Source organism: Petromyzon marinus, unplaced genomic scaffold (genome assembly GCF_048934315.1).
Source record: "Petromyzon marinus isolate PM22_M1 ecotype Great Lakes invasive population unplaced genomic scaffold, UKy_Petmar_22M1.pri1.0 PM_Scaffold_433, whole genome shotgun sequence".
Lineage (NCBI taxonomy): Eukaryota > Metazoa > Chordata > Hyperoartia > Petromyzontiformes > Petromyzontidae > Petromyzon > Petromyzon marinus.
The window spans coordinates 45,196-60,934 of record NW_027423428.1 but is presented as its reverse complement, the minus strand read 5'-3'; the positions used below and the strand labels follow the sequence as shown (position 1 = coordinate 60,934).

The following is a 15,739-nucleotide window of genomic DNA, read 5'->3' as shown; positions in this document are numbered from 1 at the left end:
CTCACTTGCTCACCCGCTCACTCGATCTCTCGCTCGCTCAATCGCTCACTTGATCGCTCACTCGATCGCTCATTCATTGGCTCGCTCGCTCACTCAATCAATCGCTCACTCGATCGCTAAATCAATCGCTCACTCGATCGCTCAATCGCTCGCTCGCTCGCTCTCTCACTGCTCACCCTCCCGCGCGCTTTCTCTGCCGACCGCACACCAGGAGGCCACAGCCCTGGTAGACAAACTCGTGCAGGTAGGGAACGCGCGGACCCACCGCGGTACAGCACAACGTCGCGTCAACGCCCCGCCCCTGACCGCCTCGTGAATATTCATGAGGGTCGGCCGGCCTGACGGTTGCCCGCGGTCGGAAATGTTGCAAGTTTGAGTCCTCGTTACGGGTGGGGGTTGTTTGTCTGTCCCTGTGTCTGTGTGTGTATGTGTGTGTCTGTCTGTCTGTGTGTGTCTGTATGTGTCTGTATGTCTGTGTGTGTCTGTCTGTTCCTGTGTCTGTGTGTGTCTGTATGTCTGTGTGTGTCTGTGTGTGTCTGTGTGTCTGTGTGTCTGTGTGTGTCTGTGTGTCTGTGTGTGTCTGTATGTCTGTGTGTGTCTGCCTGTCCCTGTGTCTGTGTGTCTGTGTGTGTCTGTATGTCTGTGTGTGTCTGTATGTCTGTGTGTGTCTGTCTATCCCTGTGTCTGTGTGTGTCTGTGTGTGTCTGTATGTCTGTGTGTGTCTATCTGTCTGTGTGTGTCTGTCTGTGTGTCTGTCTGTCTGTATGTCTGTGTGTGTCTGTATGTCTGTGTGTGTCTGTATGTCTGTGTGTGTCTGTGTGTCTGTATGTCTGTGTGTGTCTGTCTGTGTCTGTGTGTGTCTGTGTGTGTCTGTATGTCTGTGTGTGTCTGTATGTCTGTGTGTCTGTCTGTATGTCTGTGTGTCTGTCTGTATGTCTGTGTGTGTCTGTATGTCTGTGTGTGTCTGTGTGTCTGTGTGTGTCTGTATGTCTGTGTGTGTCTGTGTGTCTGTCTGTCCCTGTGTCTGTGTGTGTCTGTGTGTCTGTGTGTGTCTGTGTGTGTGTGTGTCTGTATGTCTGTGTGTCTGTCTGTGTGTCTGTGTGTCTGTCTGTCTGTATGTTCGAGTGTCTGTGTGTCTGTCTGTATGTTCGAGTGTCTGTGTGTCTGTATGTCTGTGTGTCTGTATGTCTGTGTGTCTGTGTGTGTCTGTATGTCTGTGTGTCTGTCTGTCTGTGTATCTGTATGTCTGTGTGTCTGTATGTCCGAGTGTCTGTGTATCTGTATGTCTGTGTGTCTGTATGTCCGAGTGTCTGTGTGTCTGTGTGTCTGTATGTCCGAGTGTCCGTGTGTCTGTGTGTGCATTTCGGTCTGGCCCACCTGTGTGTCTATCAGCATGGTGAGTGAGTGAGCGAGTGGGTGAGTGAGTGAGCGAGTGGGTGAGTGAGTGAGCGAGTGGGCGAGTGAGTGAATGAGCGAGTGGGTGAGTGGGTGAGTGAGTGGGTGAGCGAGTGGGTGAGCGAGTGGGTGAGCGAGCGAGTGGGTGAGTGAGTGAGCGAGTGGGTGAGCGATTGGGTGAGTGAGTGAATGAGCGAGTGGGTGAGTGGGTGAGCGAGCGAGTGAGTGAGTGAGCGAGTGGGTGAGCGAGTGAGCGACTGAGTCAGCGAGTGTGTGGGGAGTGGTGGCGCAGCAGTTAGCGCTACGCTGCTCTACGAACCCGGCGGCCCGAGTTCGATTCCCGCTCACGGCCAACGCCGCTGACGAACAACATGTGAACCGGTCCACCCACCCCCTCGTGTGCCACAGTGCCGGCCTTTAATAGGGTGCTTCTGCTTCTCCCTGCTAACAGCACTTGCCCCGACAGCCTGTCACAGTCTATATGGGGGATCTTTGTCTTTGTGACCACTGGTGGAGACAAAGGCGGCCGGGCACGCGTGGTTGCTGGCCACCCACTCCCTCGTGCGCCGTGTCATGTCAAGAGAAGTCGCTGGTCGTGTCAGGCCAAGTCGCTGGCCGTGTCAAGAGAAGTCGCTGGCCGTGTCAGGGGAAGTCGCCGGTCGTGTCAAGAGAAGTCGCCGGCCGTGTCAAGAGAAGTCGCTGGCCGTGTCAAGAGAAGTCGCCGGTCGTGTCAAGAGAAGTCGCTGGTCGTGTCAAGAGAAGTCGCTGGTCGTGTCAAGAGAAGTCGCTGGTCGTGTCAAGAGAAGTCGCTGGTCGTGTCAAGAGAAGTCGCTGGTCGTGTCAAGAGAAGTCGCTGGTCGTGTCAAGAGAAGTCGCTGGTCGTGTCAAGAGAAGTCGCTGGTCGTGTCAAGAGAAGTCGCTGGTCGTGTCAAGCAAAGTCGCCGGCCGTGTCAAGAGAAGTCGCTGGTCGTGTCAAGAGAAGTCGCCGGTCGTGTCAAGAGAAGTCGCCGGTCGTGTCAAGAGAAGTCGCTGGTCGTGTCAAGAGAAGTCGCCGGTCGTGTCAAGCAAAGTCGCCGGCCGTGTCAAGAGAAGTCGCTGGCTGTGTCAAGAGACGTCGCTGGTCGTGTCAAGAGAAGTCGCTGGTCGTGTCAGGCCAAGTCGCCGGTCGTGTCAAGAGAAGTCGCTGGTCGTGTCAGGCCAAGTCGCTGGCCGTGTCAAGAGAAGTCGCTGGTCGTGTCAAGAGAAGTCGCTGGTCGTGTCAAGAGAAGTCGCCGGTCGTGTCAGGCCAAGTCGCTGGTCGTGTCAAGAGAAGTCGCTGGTCGTGTCAAGAGAAGTCGCCGGTCGTGTCAAGAGAAGTCGCTGGTCGTGTCAAGAGAAGTCGCTGGTCGTGTCAAGAGAAGTCGCTGGTCGTGTCAAGAGAAGTCGCTGGTCGTGTCAAGAGAAGTCGCTGGTCGTGTCAAGAGAAGTCGCTGGTCGTGTCAAGAGAAGTCGCCGGCCGTGTCAAGAGAAGTCGCTGGCTGTGTCAAGAGACGTCGCTGGTTGTGTCAAGAGAAGTCGCTGGTCGTGTCAGGCCAAGTCGCTGGTCGTGTCAAGAGAAGTCGCTGGTTGTGTCAAGAGAAGTCGCCGGTCGTGTCAAGAGAAGTCGCTGGTCGTGTCAGGCCAAGTCACCGGCCGTGTCAAGAGAAGTCGCTGGTCGTGTCAAGAGAAGTCGCCGGCCGTGTCAAGAGAAGTCGCTGGTCGTGTCAGGCCAAGTCGCTGGCCGTGTCAAGAGAAGTCGCTGGTCGTGTCAAGAGAAGTCGCCGGTCGTGTCAGGCCAAGTCGCTGGTCGTGTCAAGAGAAGTCGCTGGTCGTGTCAAGAGAAGTCGCTGGTCGTGTCAGGCCAAGTCGCCGGTCGTGTCAAGAGAAGTCGCTGGTCGTGTCAAGAGAAGTCGCTGGTCGTGTCAAGAGAAGTCGCCGGCCGTGTCAAGAGAAGTCGCTGGTCGTGTCAGGCCAAGTCGCTGGCCGTGTCAAGAGAAGTCGCTGGTCGTGTCAAGAGAAGTCGCCGGTCGTGTCAGGCCAAGTCGCTGGCCGTGTCAAGAGAAGTCGCTGGCTGTGTCAAGAGAAGTCGCCGGTCGTGTCAAGAGAAGTCGCTGGTCGTGTCAAGAGAAGTCGCCGGCCGTGTCAAGAGAAGTCGCCGGCCGTGTCAAGAGAAGTCGCCGGCCGTGTCAAGCGAAGTCGCTGGTCGTGTCAAGAGAAGTCGCTGGTCGTGTCAAGAGAAGTCGCCGGTCGTGTCAGGCCAAGTCGCCGGTCGTGTCAAGAGAAGTCGCTGGTCGTGTCAAGAGAAGTCGCTGGTCGTGTCAAGAGAAGTCGCTGGTCGTGTCAAGAGAAGTCGCCGGTCGTGTCAAGAGAAGTCGCTGGTCGTGTCAAGAGAAGTCGCTGGTCGTGTCAAGAGAAGTCGCCGGTCGTGTCAAGAGAAGTCGCTGGTCGTGTCAAGCGAAGTCACCGGCTGTGTCAAGAGAAGTCGCTGGTCGTGTCAAGCGAAGTCGCCGGTCGTGTCAAGAGAAGTCGCCGGCTGTGTCAGGCCAAGTCGCCGGCCGTGTCAAGAGAAGTCGCCGGCTGTGTCAAGCGAAGTCTCTGGCTGTGTCAAGAGAAGTCGCTGGTCGTGTCAGGCGAAGTCTCTGGCTGTGTCAGGCCAAGTCGCCGGCTGTGTCAGGCGAAGTCGCCGGCCACATTCTCCCTCTGTCACGATCCCTGTTCCTCTTTCAATTCTCCCTTCCTCTTTCCTCCTCCTCCTCCTTACCCACCCACTCCTCCCACCTCCTCCCATCTCCTCCCACCTCTTCCTCCCACCACCTCCTCCCACCTCTTCCTCCCACCACCTCCTCCCACCTCCTCCTCCCACCTCCTCCCATCTCCTCCCACCTCCTCCTCCCACCAACTCCTCCCACCACCTCCCACCACCTCCTCCTCCCACCTCCCACCACCTCCCACCACCTCCCACCACCTCCCACCACCTCCCACCACCGCCACCGCCACCACCTCCTCCTCCACCGTCCCCCACACTCAAGGGCCAGGTGTGCCGTGCCCAGGAGAACGAGGAGCAGTCCCTCCTGAGGCGGGAGTTGGCCCAGCTGAGGCATCAAAACCGCGAGGCTGTGGCCCGCTTGCAGGAGGCCGAGGGTAGTGCCACACACCTCCAGGAACAGCTGGTGAGGGACACGGCAGTGGTGGGTGGTAGTGGGGGGGGGGTGGGGGGTGATGCCCCCCCCCCCACTCGAGGAGGTGGTGGTGGGGGGGGGGGGGGGTGGGGGTGACACCTGGCACCGGCACCGCCAACCCCGCCGCACCCCGCCGCCCCGTCGACGCTGCCGCCCGCTGTGACCCTTCCACGACCTCTCTGTGACCCTTCCACGACCTCTCTGTGACCCTTCCACGACCTCTCTGTGACCCTTCCACGACCTCTCTGTGACCCTTCCACGACCTCTCTGTGACCCTTCCACGACCTCTCTGTGACCCATCCACGACCTCTCTGTTACCCATCCACGACCTCTCTGTGACCCATCCACGACCTCTCTGTGACCCATCCACGACCTCTCTGTGACCCATCCACGACCTCTCTGTGACCCATCCACGACCTCTCTGTGACCCATCCACGACCTCTCTGTGACCCTTCCACGACCTCTCTGTGACCCTTCCACGACCTCTCTGTGACCCATCCACGACCTCTCTGTGACCCATCCACGACCTCTCTGTGACCCTTCCACGACCTCTGTGACCCTTCCACGACCTCTCTGTGACCCTTCCACGACCTCTCTGTGACCCTTCCACGACCTCTCTGTGACCCTTCCACGACCTCTCTGTGACCCATCCACGACCTCTCTGTGACCCATCCACGACCTCTCTGTGACCCTTCCACGACCTCTCTGTGACCCTTCCACGACCTCTCTGTGACCCTTCCACGACCTCTCTGTGACCCTTCCACGACCTCTCTGTGACCCTTCCACGACCTCTCTGTGACCCTTCCACGACCTCTCTGTGACCCTTCCACGACCTCTCTGTGACCCTTCCACGACCTCTCTGTGACCCTTCCACGACCTCTCTGTGACCCTTCCACGACCTCTCTGTGACCCTTCCACGACCTCTCTGTGACCCTTCCACGACCTCTCTGTGACCCTTCCACGACCTCTCTGTGACCCATCCACGACCTCTCTGTGACCCATCCACGACCTCTCTGTGACCCTTCCACGACCTCTGTGACCCTTCCACGACCTCTCTGTGACCCTTCCACGACCTCTCTGTGACCCATCCACGACCTCTCTGTGACCCTTCCACGACCTCTCTGTGACCCATCCACGACCTCTCTGTGACCCTTCCACGACCTCTCTGTGACCCTTCCACGACCTCTCTGTGACCCTTCCACGACCTCTCTGTGACCATTCCACGACCTCTCTGTGACCTTTCCACGACCTCTCTGTGACCTTTCCACGACCTCTCTGTGACCCTTCCACGACCTCTCTGTGACCCTTCCACGACCTCTCTGTGACCCTTCCACGACCTCTCTGTGACCCTTCCACGACCTCTCTGTGACCCTTCCACGACCTCTCTGTGACCCTTCCACGACCTCTCTGTGACCCTTCCACGACCTCTCTGTGACCCTTCCACGACCTCTCTGTGACCCTTCCACGACCTCTCTGTGACCCTTCCACGACCTCTCTGTGACCCTTCCACGACCTCTCTGTGACCCTTCCACGACCTCTCTGTGACCCTTCCACGACCTCTCTGTGACCCTTCCACGACCTCTCTGTGACCCTTCCACGTCCTCTCTGTGACCCTTCCACGACCTCTGTGACCCTTCCACGACCTCTGTGACCCTTCCACGACCTCTCTGTGACCCTTCCACGACCTCTCTGTGACCCATCCACGACCTCTCTGTGACCCTTCCACGACCTCTCTGTGACCCATCCACGACCTCTGTGACCCATCCAAGACCTCTGTGACCCATCCACGACCTCTGTGACCCATCCACGACCTCTCTGTGACCCTTCCACGACCTCTCTGTGACCCTTCCACGACCTCTCTGTGACCCTTCCACGACCTCTCTGTGACCCTTCCACGACCTCTCTGTGACCCTTCCACGACCTCTCTGTGACCCATCCACGACCTCTCTGTGACCCATCCACGACCTCTGTGACCCATCCAAGACCTCTGTGACCCATCCACGACCTTTGTGACCCATCCACGACCTCTCTGTGACCCATCCACGACCTCTCTGTGACCCTTCCACGACCTCTCTGTGACCCTTCCACGACCTCTCTGTGACCCTTCCACGACCTCACTGTGACCCTTCCACGACCTCACTGTGACCCTTCCACGACCTCTCTGTGACCCTTCCACGACCTCTCTGTGACCCTTCCACGACCTCTCTGTGACCCTTCCACGACCTCTCTGTGACCCTTCCACGACCTCTTTGTGACCCTTCCACGACCTCTCTGTGACCCTTCCACGACCTCTCTGTGACCCTTCCACGACCTCTCTGTGACCCTTCCACGACCTCTCTGTGACCCTTCCACGACCTCTCTGTGACCCATCCACGACCTCTCTGTTACCCATCCACGACCTCTCTGTGACCCATCCACGACCTCTCTGTGACCCATCCACGACCTCTCTGTGACCCTTCCACGACCTCTCTGTGACCCTTCCACGACCTCTCTGTGACCCATCCACGACCTCTCTGTGACCCATCCACGACCTCTCTGTGACCCATCCACGACCTCTCTGTGACCCTTCCACGACCTCTCTGTGACCCTTCCACGACCTCTCTGTGACCCTTCCACGACCTCTCTGTGACCCTTCCACGACCTCTCTGTGACCCATCCACGACCTCTCTGTGACCCATCCACGACCTCTCTGTGACCCTTCCACGACCTCTCTGTGACCCTTCCACGACCTCTCTGTGACCCTTCCACGACCTCTCTGTGACCCTTCCACGACCTCTCTGTGACCCTTCCACGACCTCTCTGTGACCCTTCCACGACCTCTCTGTGACCCTTCCACGACCTCTCTGTGACCCTTCCACGACCTCTCTGTGACCCATCCACGACCTCTCTGTGACCCATCCACGACCTCTCTGTGACCCTTCCACGACCTCTCTGTGACCCTTCCACGACCTCTCTGTGACCCTTCCACGACCTCTCTGTGACCCTTCCACGACCTCTCTGTGACCCTTCCACGACCTCTCTGTGACCCTTCCACGACCTCTCTGTGACCCTTCCACGACCTCTCTGTGACCCTTCCACGACCTCTCTGTGACCCTTCCACGACCTCTCTGTGACCCTTCCACGACCTCTCTGTGACCCTTCCACGACCTCTCTGTGACCCTTCCACGACCTCTCTGTGACCCTTCCACGACCTCTCTGTGACCCATCCACGACCTCTCTGTGACCCATCCACGACCTCTCTGTGACCCTTCCACGACCTCTGTGACCCTTCCACGACCTCTCTGTGACCCTTCCACGACCTCTCTGTGACCCATCCACGACCTCTCTGTGACCCATCCACGACCTCTCTGTGACCCTTCCACGACCTCTCTGTGACCCATCCACGACCTCTCTGTGACCCTTCCACGACCTCTCTGTGACCCTTCCACGACCTCTCTGTGACCCTTCCACGACCTCTCTGTGACCCTTCCACGACCTCTCTGTGACCCTTCCACGACCTCTCTGTGACCCTTCCACGACCTCTCTGTGACCATTCCACGACCTCTCTGTGACCTTTCCACGACCTCTCTGTGACCCTTCCACGACCTCTCTGTGACCCTTCCACGACCTCTCTGTGACCCTTCCACGACCTCTCTGTGACCCTTCCACGACCTCTCTGTGACCCTTCCACGACCTCTCTGTGACCCTTCCACGACCTCTCTGTGACCCTTCCACGACCTCTCTGTGACCCTTCCACGACCTCTCTGTGACCCTTCCACGACCTCTCTGTGACCCTTCCACGACCTCTCTGTGACCCTTCCACGACCTCTCTGTGACCCTTCCACGACCTCTCTGTGACCCTTCCACGACCTCTCTGTGACCCTTCCACGTCCTCTCTGTGACCCTTCCACGACCTCTCTGTGACCCTTCCACGACCTCTGTGACCCTTCCACGACCTCTGTGACCCTTCCACGACCTCTCTGTGACCCTTCCACGACCTCTCTGTGACCCATCCACGACCTCTCTGTGACCCTTCCACGACCTCTCTGTGACCCATCCACGACCTCTGTGACCCATCCAAGACCTCTGTGACCCATCCACGACCTCTGTGACCCATCCACGACCTCTCTGTGACCCTTCCACGACCTCTCTGTGACCCTTCCACGACCTCTCTGTGACCCTTCCACGACCTCTCTGTGACCCTTCCACGACCTCTCTGTGACCCTTCCACGACCTCTCTGTGACCCATCCACGACCTCTCTGTGACCCATCCACGACCTCTGTGACCCATCCAAGACCTCTGTGACCCATCCACGACCTTTGTGACCCATCCACGACCTCTCTGTGACCCATCCACGACCTCTCTGTGACCCTTCCACGACCTCTCTGTGACCCTTCCACGACCTCTCTGTGACCCTTCCACGACCTCACTGTGACCCTTCCACGACCTCTCTGTGACCCTTCCACGACCTCTCTGTGACCCTTCCACGACCTCTCTGTGACCCTTCCACGACCTCTCTGTGACCCTTCCACGACCTCTTTGTGACCCTTCCACGACCTCTCTGTGACCCTTCCACGACCTCTCTGTGACCCTTCCACGACCTCTCTGTGACCCATCCACGACCTCTGTGACCCATCCAAGACCTCTGTGACCCATCCACGACCTCTGTGACCCATCCACGACCTCTCTGTGACCCTTCCACGACCTCTCTGTGACCCTTCCACGACCTCTCTGTGACCCTTCCACGACCTCTCTGTGACCCTTCCACGACCTCTCTGTGACCCTTCCACGACCTCTCTGTGACCCATCCACGACCTCTCTGTGACCCTTCCACGACCTCTCTGTGACCCATCCACGACCTCTGTGACCCATCCAAGACCTCTGTGACCCATCCACGACCTCTGTGACCCATCCACGACCTCTCTGTGACCCATCCACGACCTCTCTGTGACCCATCCACGACCTCTCTGTGACCCTTCCACGACCTCTCTGTGACCCTTCCACGACCTCACTGTGACCCTTCCACGACCTCTCTGTGACCCATCCACGACCTCTCTGTGACCCATCCACGACCTCTCTGTGACCCATCCACGACCTCTCTGTGACCCATCCACGACCTCTCTGTGACCCATCCACGACCTCTCTGTGACCCATCCACGACCTGTCTGTGACCCTTCCACGTCCTCTCTGTGACCCTTCCACGACCTCTCTGTGACCCTTCCACGACCTCTCTGTGACCCTTCCACGACCTCTCTGTGACCCTTCCACGACCTCTCTGTGACCCATCCACGACCTCTCTGTGACCCATCCACGACCTCTCTGTGACCCATCCACGACCTCTCTGTGACCCTTCCACGACCTCTCTGTGACCCTTCCACGACCTCTCTGTGACCCTTCCACGACCTCTCTGTGACCCTTCCACGACCTCTCTGTGACCCTTCCACGACCTCTCTGTGACCCTTCCACGACCTCTCTGTGACCCATCCACGACCTCTCTGTGACCCATCCACGACCACTCTGTGACCCTTCCACGACCTCTCTGTGAAGCTTCCACGACCTCTGTGACCCTTCCACGACCTCTCTGTGACCCATCCACGACCTCTCTGTGACCCATCCACGACCTCTCTGTGACCCATCCACGACCTCTCTGTGACCCATCCACGACCTCTCTGTGACCCATCCACGACCTCTCTGTGACCCATCCACGACCTCTCTGTGACCCATCCACGACCTCTCTGTGACCCATCCACGACCTCTCTGTGACCCATCCACGACCTCTCCGTGACCCATCCACGACCTCTCCGTAACCCATCCACGACCTCTCCGTGACCCATCCACGACCTCTCCGTGACCCATCCACGACCTCTCTGTGACCCATCCACGACCTCTCCCTCTGTGACCCATCCACGACCCGCTGGAATCCATCGACAGCTGCTGGAATCCATCGACAGCTGCTGGAATCCATGCACAGCCATTGAGATCCATCTACAGCCATTGAGATCCATCTACAGTCATTGAGATCCATCTACAGTCATTGAGATCCATCTACAGCCATTGTGATCCATCTACAGTCATTGTGATCCATCTGTAGTCATTGAGATCCATCTACAGCCATTGAGATCCATCTACAGCCATTGAGATCCATCTACAGCCATTGAGATCCATCTACAGTCATTGTGATCCATCTGTAGTCATTGTGATACATCTACAGCCATGGTGATCCATCTACAGCCATTGAGATCCATCTACAGTCATTGTGATCCATCTACAGCCATTGAGATCCATCTACAGTCATTGAGATCCATCTACAGTGATCCATCTACAGTCATTGTGATCCATCTACAGTGATCCATCTACAGCCATTGTGATCCATCTACAGCCATTGAGATCCATCTACAGTGATCCATCTACAGTCATTGTGATCCATCTACAGTGATCCATCTACAGCCATTGAGATCCATCTACAGCCATTGAGATCCATCTACAGCCATTGAGATCCATCTACAGTCATTGTGATCCATCTACAGCCATTGAGATCCATCTACAGCCATTGAGATCCATCTACAGCCATTGAGATCCATCTACAGCCATTGAGATCCATCTACAGCCATTGAGATCCATCTACAGCCATTGAGATCCATCTACAGTCATTGAGATCCATCTACAGCCATTGTGATCCATCTACAGCCATTGAGATCCATCTACAGTCATTGTGATCCATCTACAGCCATTGAGATCCATCTACAGTGATCCATCTACAGCCATTGTGATCCATCTACAGTCATTGTGATCCATCTACAGCCATTGAGATCCATCTACAGTGATCCATCTACAGTGATCCATCTACAGCCATTGAGATCCATCTACAGCCATTGTGATCCATCTACAGTGATTGAGATCCATCTACAGCCATTGAGATCCATCTACAGTGATCCATCTACAATAATTGAGATCCATCTACAGCCATTGTGATCCATCTACAGTGATCCATCTACAGCCATTGAGATCCATCTACAGTCATTGAGATCCATCTACAGCCATTGTGATCCATCTACAGTGATCCATCTGCAGTCATTGAGATCCATCTGTAGTCATTGTGATCCATCTACAGCCATTGTGATCCATCTACAATCATTGTGATCCATCTGTAGTCATTGTGATCCATCTACAATCATTGTGATCCATCTACAGTGATCCATCTGTAGTCATTGTGATCCATCTACAGCCATTGTGATCCATCTACAATCATTGTGATCCATCTGTAGTCATTGTGATCCATCTACAGCCATTGTGATCCATCTGTAGTCATTGTGATACATCTACAATCATTGTGATCCATCTGTAGTCATTGTAATACATCGGAAGATGTTTCCTTTTGTGCGGATCTGTGTGGGGAGTGCTACGTAATAATTTATGGTTTTAGGGCCTGTGTGCAATCCATTGCAATCCATGTAGCGAGATTACAATCCATGTAGCGAGATTACAATCCATGTAGCGAGATTACAATCCATGTAGCGAGATTACAATCCATGTAGCGAGATTACAATCCGTGTAGCGAGATTACAATCCGTGTACAGCCATTGAAATCCACATTTTTGTTTTTGTCGTGTAAATGTATACGCATTTGGGTGGCCCAAAACGGCAGCTGGTTGCGGATGATTGCAACCGATTGCGGCAACCGATTGCAGATGATCGCAACCGATTGCGGCAACCAATCGCGGCAACTGATTGCGGGCAACCACAACCGACCGCGGCAACTGATTGCGGCAACCGATTGCGTTCCGCTGTGACGTTGCCAGGAGGTGTCCCGGGGCCTCCGCTGCTCTGAGGAGTTTGTGTTGGGGCTGGAGCAGCAGCTGGCTCGCTCGCAGCTCAGGGAGCAGGCCGTACACACCGCCCTGCAGCACGTCCAGGAGCACATCATAGAGATGGAGCAGGTGAGGAGGGGGGGGCAGGCCACACCGTCATAGAGATGGAGCAGGTGAGGAGGGGGGGCAGACCACACCGTCATAGAGATGGAGCAGGTGAGGAGGGGGGGGGGCAGGCCACACCGTCATAGAGATGGAGCAGGTGAGGAGGGGGGCAGGCCACACCGTCAGAGAGATGGAGCAGGTGAGGAGGGGGCAGGCCACACCGTCATAGAGATGGAGCAGGTGAGGAGGGGGGCAGGCCACACCGTCATAGAGATGGAGCAGGTGAGGAGGGGGCAGGCCACACCGTCATAGAGATGGAGCAGGTGAGGAGGGGTCAGGCCACACCGTCATAGAGATGGAGCAGGTGAGGAGGAGGGGGTAGACCACACCGTCATAGAGATGGAGCAGGTGAGGAGGGGGGGCAGGCCACACCATCATAGAGATGGAGCAGGTGAGGAGGGGGTAGGCCACACCGTCATAGAGATGGAGCAGGTGAGGAGGGGGCAGGCCACACCATCATAGAGGTGGAGCAGGTGAGGAGGGGGGCAATGCCACACCATCATAGAGATGGAGCAGGTGAGATGGGGCAGGCCACACCGTCATAGAGATGGAGCAGGTGAGGAGGGGGTAGGCCACATCATCAGAGATGGAGCAGGTGAGGAGGGCCAGGCCACACCGTCATAGAGATGGAGCAGGTGAGGAGGGGTAGGCCACATCATCATAGAGATGGAGCAGGTGAGGAGGAATAGGCCACACCGTCATAGAGATGGAGCAGGTGAGGAGGGTTCAGGCCACACCGTCATAGAGATGGAGCAGGTGAGGAGTAAGGCCACACCGTCATAGAGATGGAGCAGGTGAGAAGGGGAAGGCCACACCATCATAGAGATGGAGCAGGTGAGGAGGGTCATGCCACACCGTCATAGAGATGGAGCAGGTGAGGAGGGGTCACGCCACACCATCATAGAGATGGAGCAGGTGAGGAGGGGGGCAGGCCACACCGTCATAGAGATGGAGCAGGTGAGGAGGGTCAGGCCACACCGTCATAGAGATGGAGCAGGTGAGGGGGTCAGGCCACACCGTCATACAGATGGAGCAGGTGAGAAGGGTCAGGCCACACCGTCATAGAGATGGAGCAGGCGAGGAGGGGGGGGCAGGCCACACCGTCATAGAGATGGAGCAGACGAGGAGGGGGGTAGGCCACACCGTCATAGAGATGGAGCAGGTGAGGAGGGGCTAGGCCACACCGTCATAGAGATGGAGCAGGTGAGGAGGGTCAGACCACACCGTCATAGATATGGAGCAGGTGAGGAGGGTCAGACCACACCGTCATACAGATGGAGCAGGCGAGGAGGGGGTCAGGCCACACCGTCATAGAGATGGAGCAGACGAGGAGGGGGGCAGGCCACACCGTCATAGAGATGGAGCAGGTGAGGAGGGGGGCTAGGCCACACCGTCATAGAGATGGAGCAGGCAAGGAGGAGGGGAGGGTCAGGCCACACCATCATAGAAGTGGAGCAGGTGAGGAGGGGGCAGGCCACACCGTCATAGAGATGGAGCAGGTGAGGAGGGGGGACAGGCCACACCGTCATAGAGATGGAGCAGGTGAGGAGGGGGGGAGGATCAGGCCACACCGTCATAGAGATGGAGCAGGCGAGGAGGGTCAGGCCACACCGTCATAGAGATGGAGCAGGCGAGGAGGGGCCAGGCCACACCATCATAGAGGTAGAGCAGACGAGGAGGGGGGCAGGCCACACCGTCATAGAGATGGAGCAGGTGAGGAGGGGGTAGGCCACACCATCATAGAGATGGAGCAGGCAAGGAGGGTTCAGACCACACCATCATAGAGATGGAGCAGGTGAGGAGGGGGGGAGGGTCAGGCCACACCGTCGTAGAGATGGAGCAGGTGAGGAGGGGGCAGGCCACACCGTCATAGAGATGGAGCAGGCGAGGAGGGGCCAGGCCACACCATCATAGAGGTAGAGCAGACGAGGAGGGGGGCAGGCCACACCGTCATAGAGATGGAGCAGGTGAGGAGGGGGTAGGCCACACCGTCATAGAGATGGAGCAGGCAAGGAGGGTTCAGGCCACACCATCATAGAGATGGAGCAGGTGAGGAGGGGGGGAGGGTCAGGCCACACCGTCGTAGAGATGGAGCAGGTGAGGAGGGGGCAGGCCACACCGTCATAGAGATGGAGCAGGTGAGGAGGGTCAGGCCACACCATCATAGAGATGGAGCAGGTGAGGAGGGTCAGGCCACACCATCATAGAGATGGAGCAGGGTCCAGGCCATGTGTACGGGCCGGGGTTGTGTTCCGCATTTGTCAAATATCACAAAGTCACTCACTCCCCTGCCCCTCCCCCTCTCCCCCCCTGCCCCCCCCTCTCCCCCCCTCTCCCCCCCTGCCCCCCCCTGCCCCCCCCTGCCCCCCCCTGCCCCCCCCTGCCCCCCCCCGCCCCCCCCCCCCGTAGAGGCGCTGTGAGCTCCCTGAGGAGGGCTCTGCTCCTCGGCTGCGCTCCTCGCTGCTGACGTCACGCGGGGCCGAGGCGGCCGCCCTGCAGGGCGCCCACGAGCTGCGCCGGCGCCTCGCGGCGCTGCAGCGCAGCTGGGAGGTGGGCGGGGTCAGGGGTCAGGGGGCAGGGGTTACGGGCGGGGGCAGGGGTTACGGGCGGGGTCGGGCGGGAGCAGCGTCCACCCACCCACCACTGCCCACCCCCCCCCCCACCTCAATCCCAGGCTTACGTCGCAGCCGGCCCCCACCATCAGCGCCAGCCCCCCACCACCACCACCACCACCACCTCCACCGCAGCGGCTACGCCGGCCGCGGTGGAGGATGAGTTGATGGCGGCACGGATCGCTGAGACGCGGGCACTGGCCGAGCTGAGCCAGACACGGCACCGTCTCGTCGAGCTGGAGACGCAGGTGGGGGGAGGGGGTTGGTGACCCGCGGGGTGACTCGCCCACGCACTCACTCACCCGCTCAGTCAGTCGCCCGCTCGCCCGCTCGCTCGCTCACTCGCTCATTAACTTACCCGCTCACTCGCGCACTCGCTGATTCGCTCACTCGCTCAATCGCTCACCCATTCATTAACTTACCCGCTCAACCACTCACTCGGTCATTCGCTCACTCGCTCAACCGCTCACCCACTCGCTCATTAACTTACCCGCTCAATCACGCACTCGCTCATTCACTCACCCAACCATTCACTCACCCACCCACCCAATCACCCAACCTCGCGCTCACCCACTCACTCAT

General features: G+C 58.0%; 1 protein-coding gene and 3 long non-coding RNA genes across 8 annotated transcripts in view; 1 reads left to right on the top strand and 3 right to left on the bottom strand.

Moving 5' to 3' along the window:
• The window catches only part of LOC116957404 (EVI5-like protein), a gene marked incomplete at its 5' end in the record, with an annotated part of 41,993 nt that overhangs the window by 18,852 nt on the left and 7,402 nt on the right, over positions 1–15,739 (top strand). The window contains 5 exons of the mRNA XM_076064418.1: positions 212–244; positions 4,443–4,583; positions 12,372–12,509; positions 14,955–15,095; positions 15,220–15,405. Of these exons, the coding sequence (XP_075920533.1) occupies positions 212–244; positions 4,443–4,583; positions 12,372–12,509; positions 14,955–15,095; positions 15,220–15,405 (639 nt within the window). The remainder of the gene's footprint in view (positions 1–211; positions 245–4,442; positions 4,584–12,371; positions 12,510–14,954; positions 15,096–15,219; positions 15,406–15,739) is intronic.
• Positions 4,692–6,702, bottom strand: LOC142923343 (uncharacterized). Of its 4 annotated transcripts, none has more exons than XR_012940690.1 (8): positions 6,640–6,702; positions 6,404–6,535; positions 6,236–6,343; positions 5,666–5,753; positions 5,558–5,601; positions 5,228–5,315; positions 5,032–5,119; positions 4,692–4,899 (listed from the first exon to the last, which is right to left on the bottom strand). It is a non-coding gene; the product is annotated as an uncharacterized LOC142923343 (long non-coding RNA). The 4 variants fall into 4 exon arrangements; XR_012940692.1 differs by having other exon boundaries at positions 5,054–5,119; XR_012940693.1 differs by having other exon boundaries at positions 6,236–6,321; positions 6,492–6,557; positions 6,640–6,690.
• LOC142923345 (uncharacterized) lies at positions 7,074–7,822 on the bottom strand. Its single transcript, XR_012940696.1, has 4 exons — positions 7,784–7,822; positions 7,476–7,541; positions 7,256–7,299; positions 7,074–7,145 (listed from the first exon to the last, which is right to left on the bottom strand). It is a non-coding gene; the product is annotated as an uncharacterized LOC142923345 (long non-coding RNA).
• LOC142923344 (uncharacterized) lies at positions 7,906–10,082 on the bottom strand. 2 transcript variants are annotated; one of them, XR_012940694.1, is made up of 8 exons: positions 10,042–10,082; positions 9,888–9,953; positions 9,492–9,557; positions 9,366–9,431; positions 8,910–8,975; positions 8,784–8,849; positions 8,528–8,613; positions 7,906–8,001 (listed from the first exon to the last, which is right to left on the bottom strand). It is a non-coding gene; the product is annotated as an uncharacterized LOC142923344 (long non-coding RNA). The 2 variants fall into 2 exon arrangements; XR_012940695.1 differs by lacking the exons at positions 9,888–9,953; positions 10,042–10,082 and adding an exon at positions 9,602–9,661.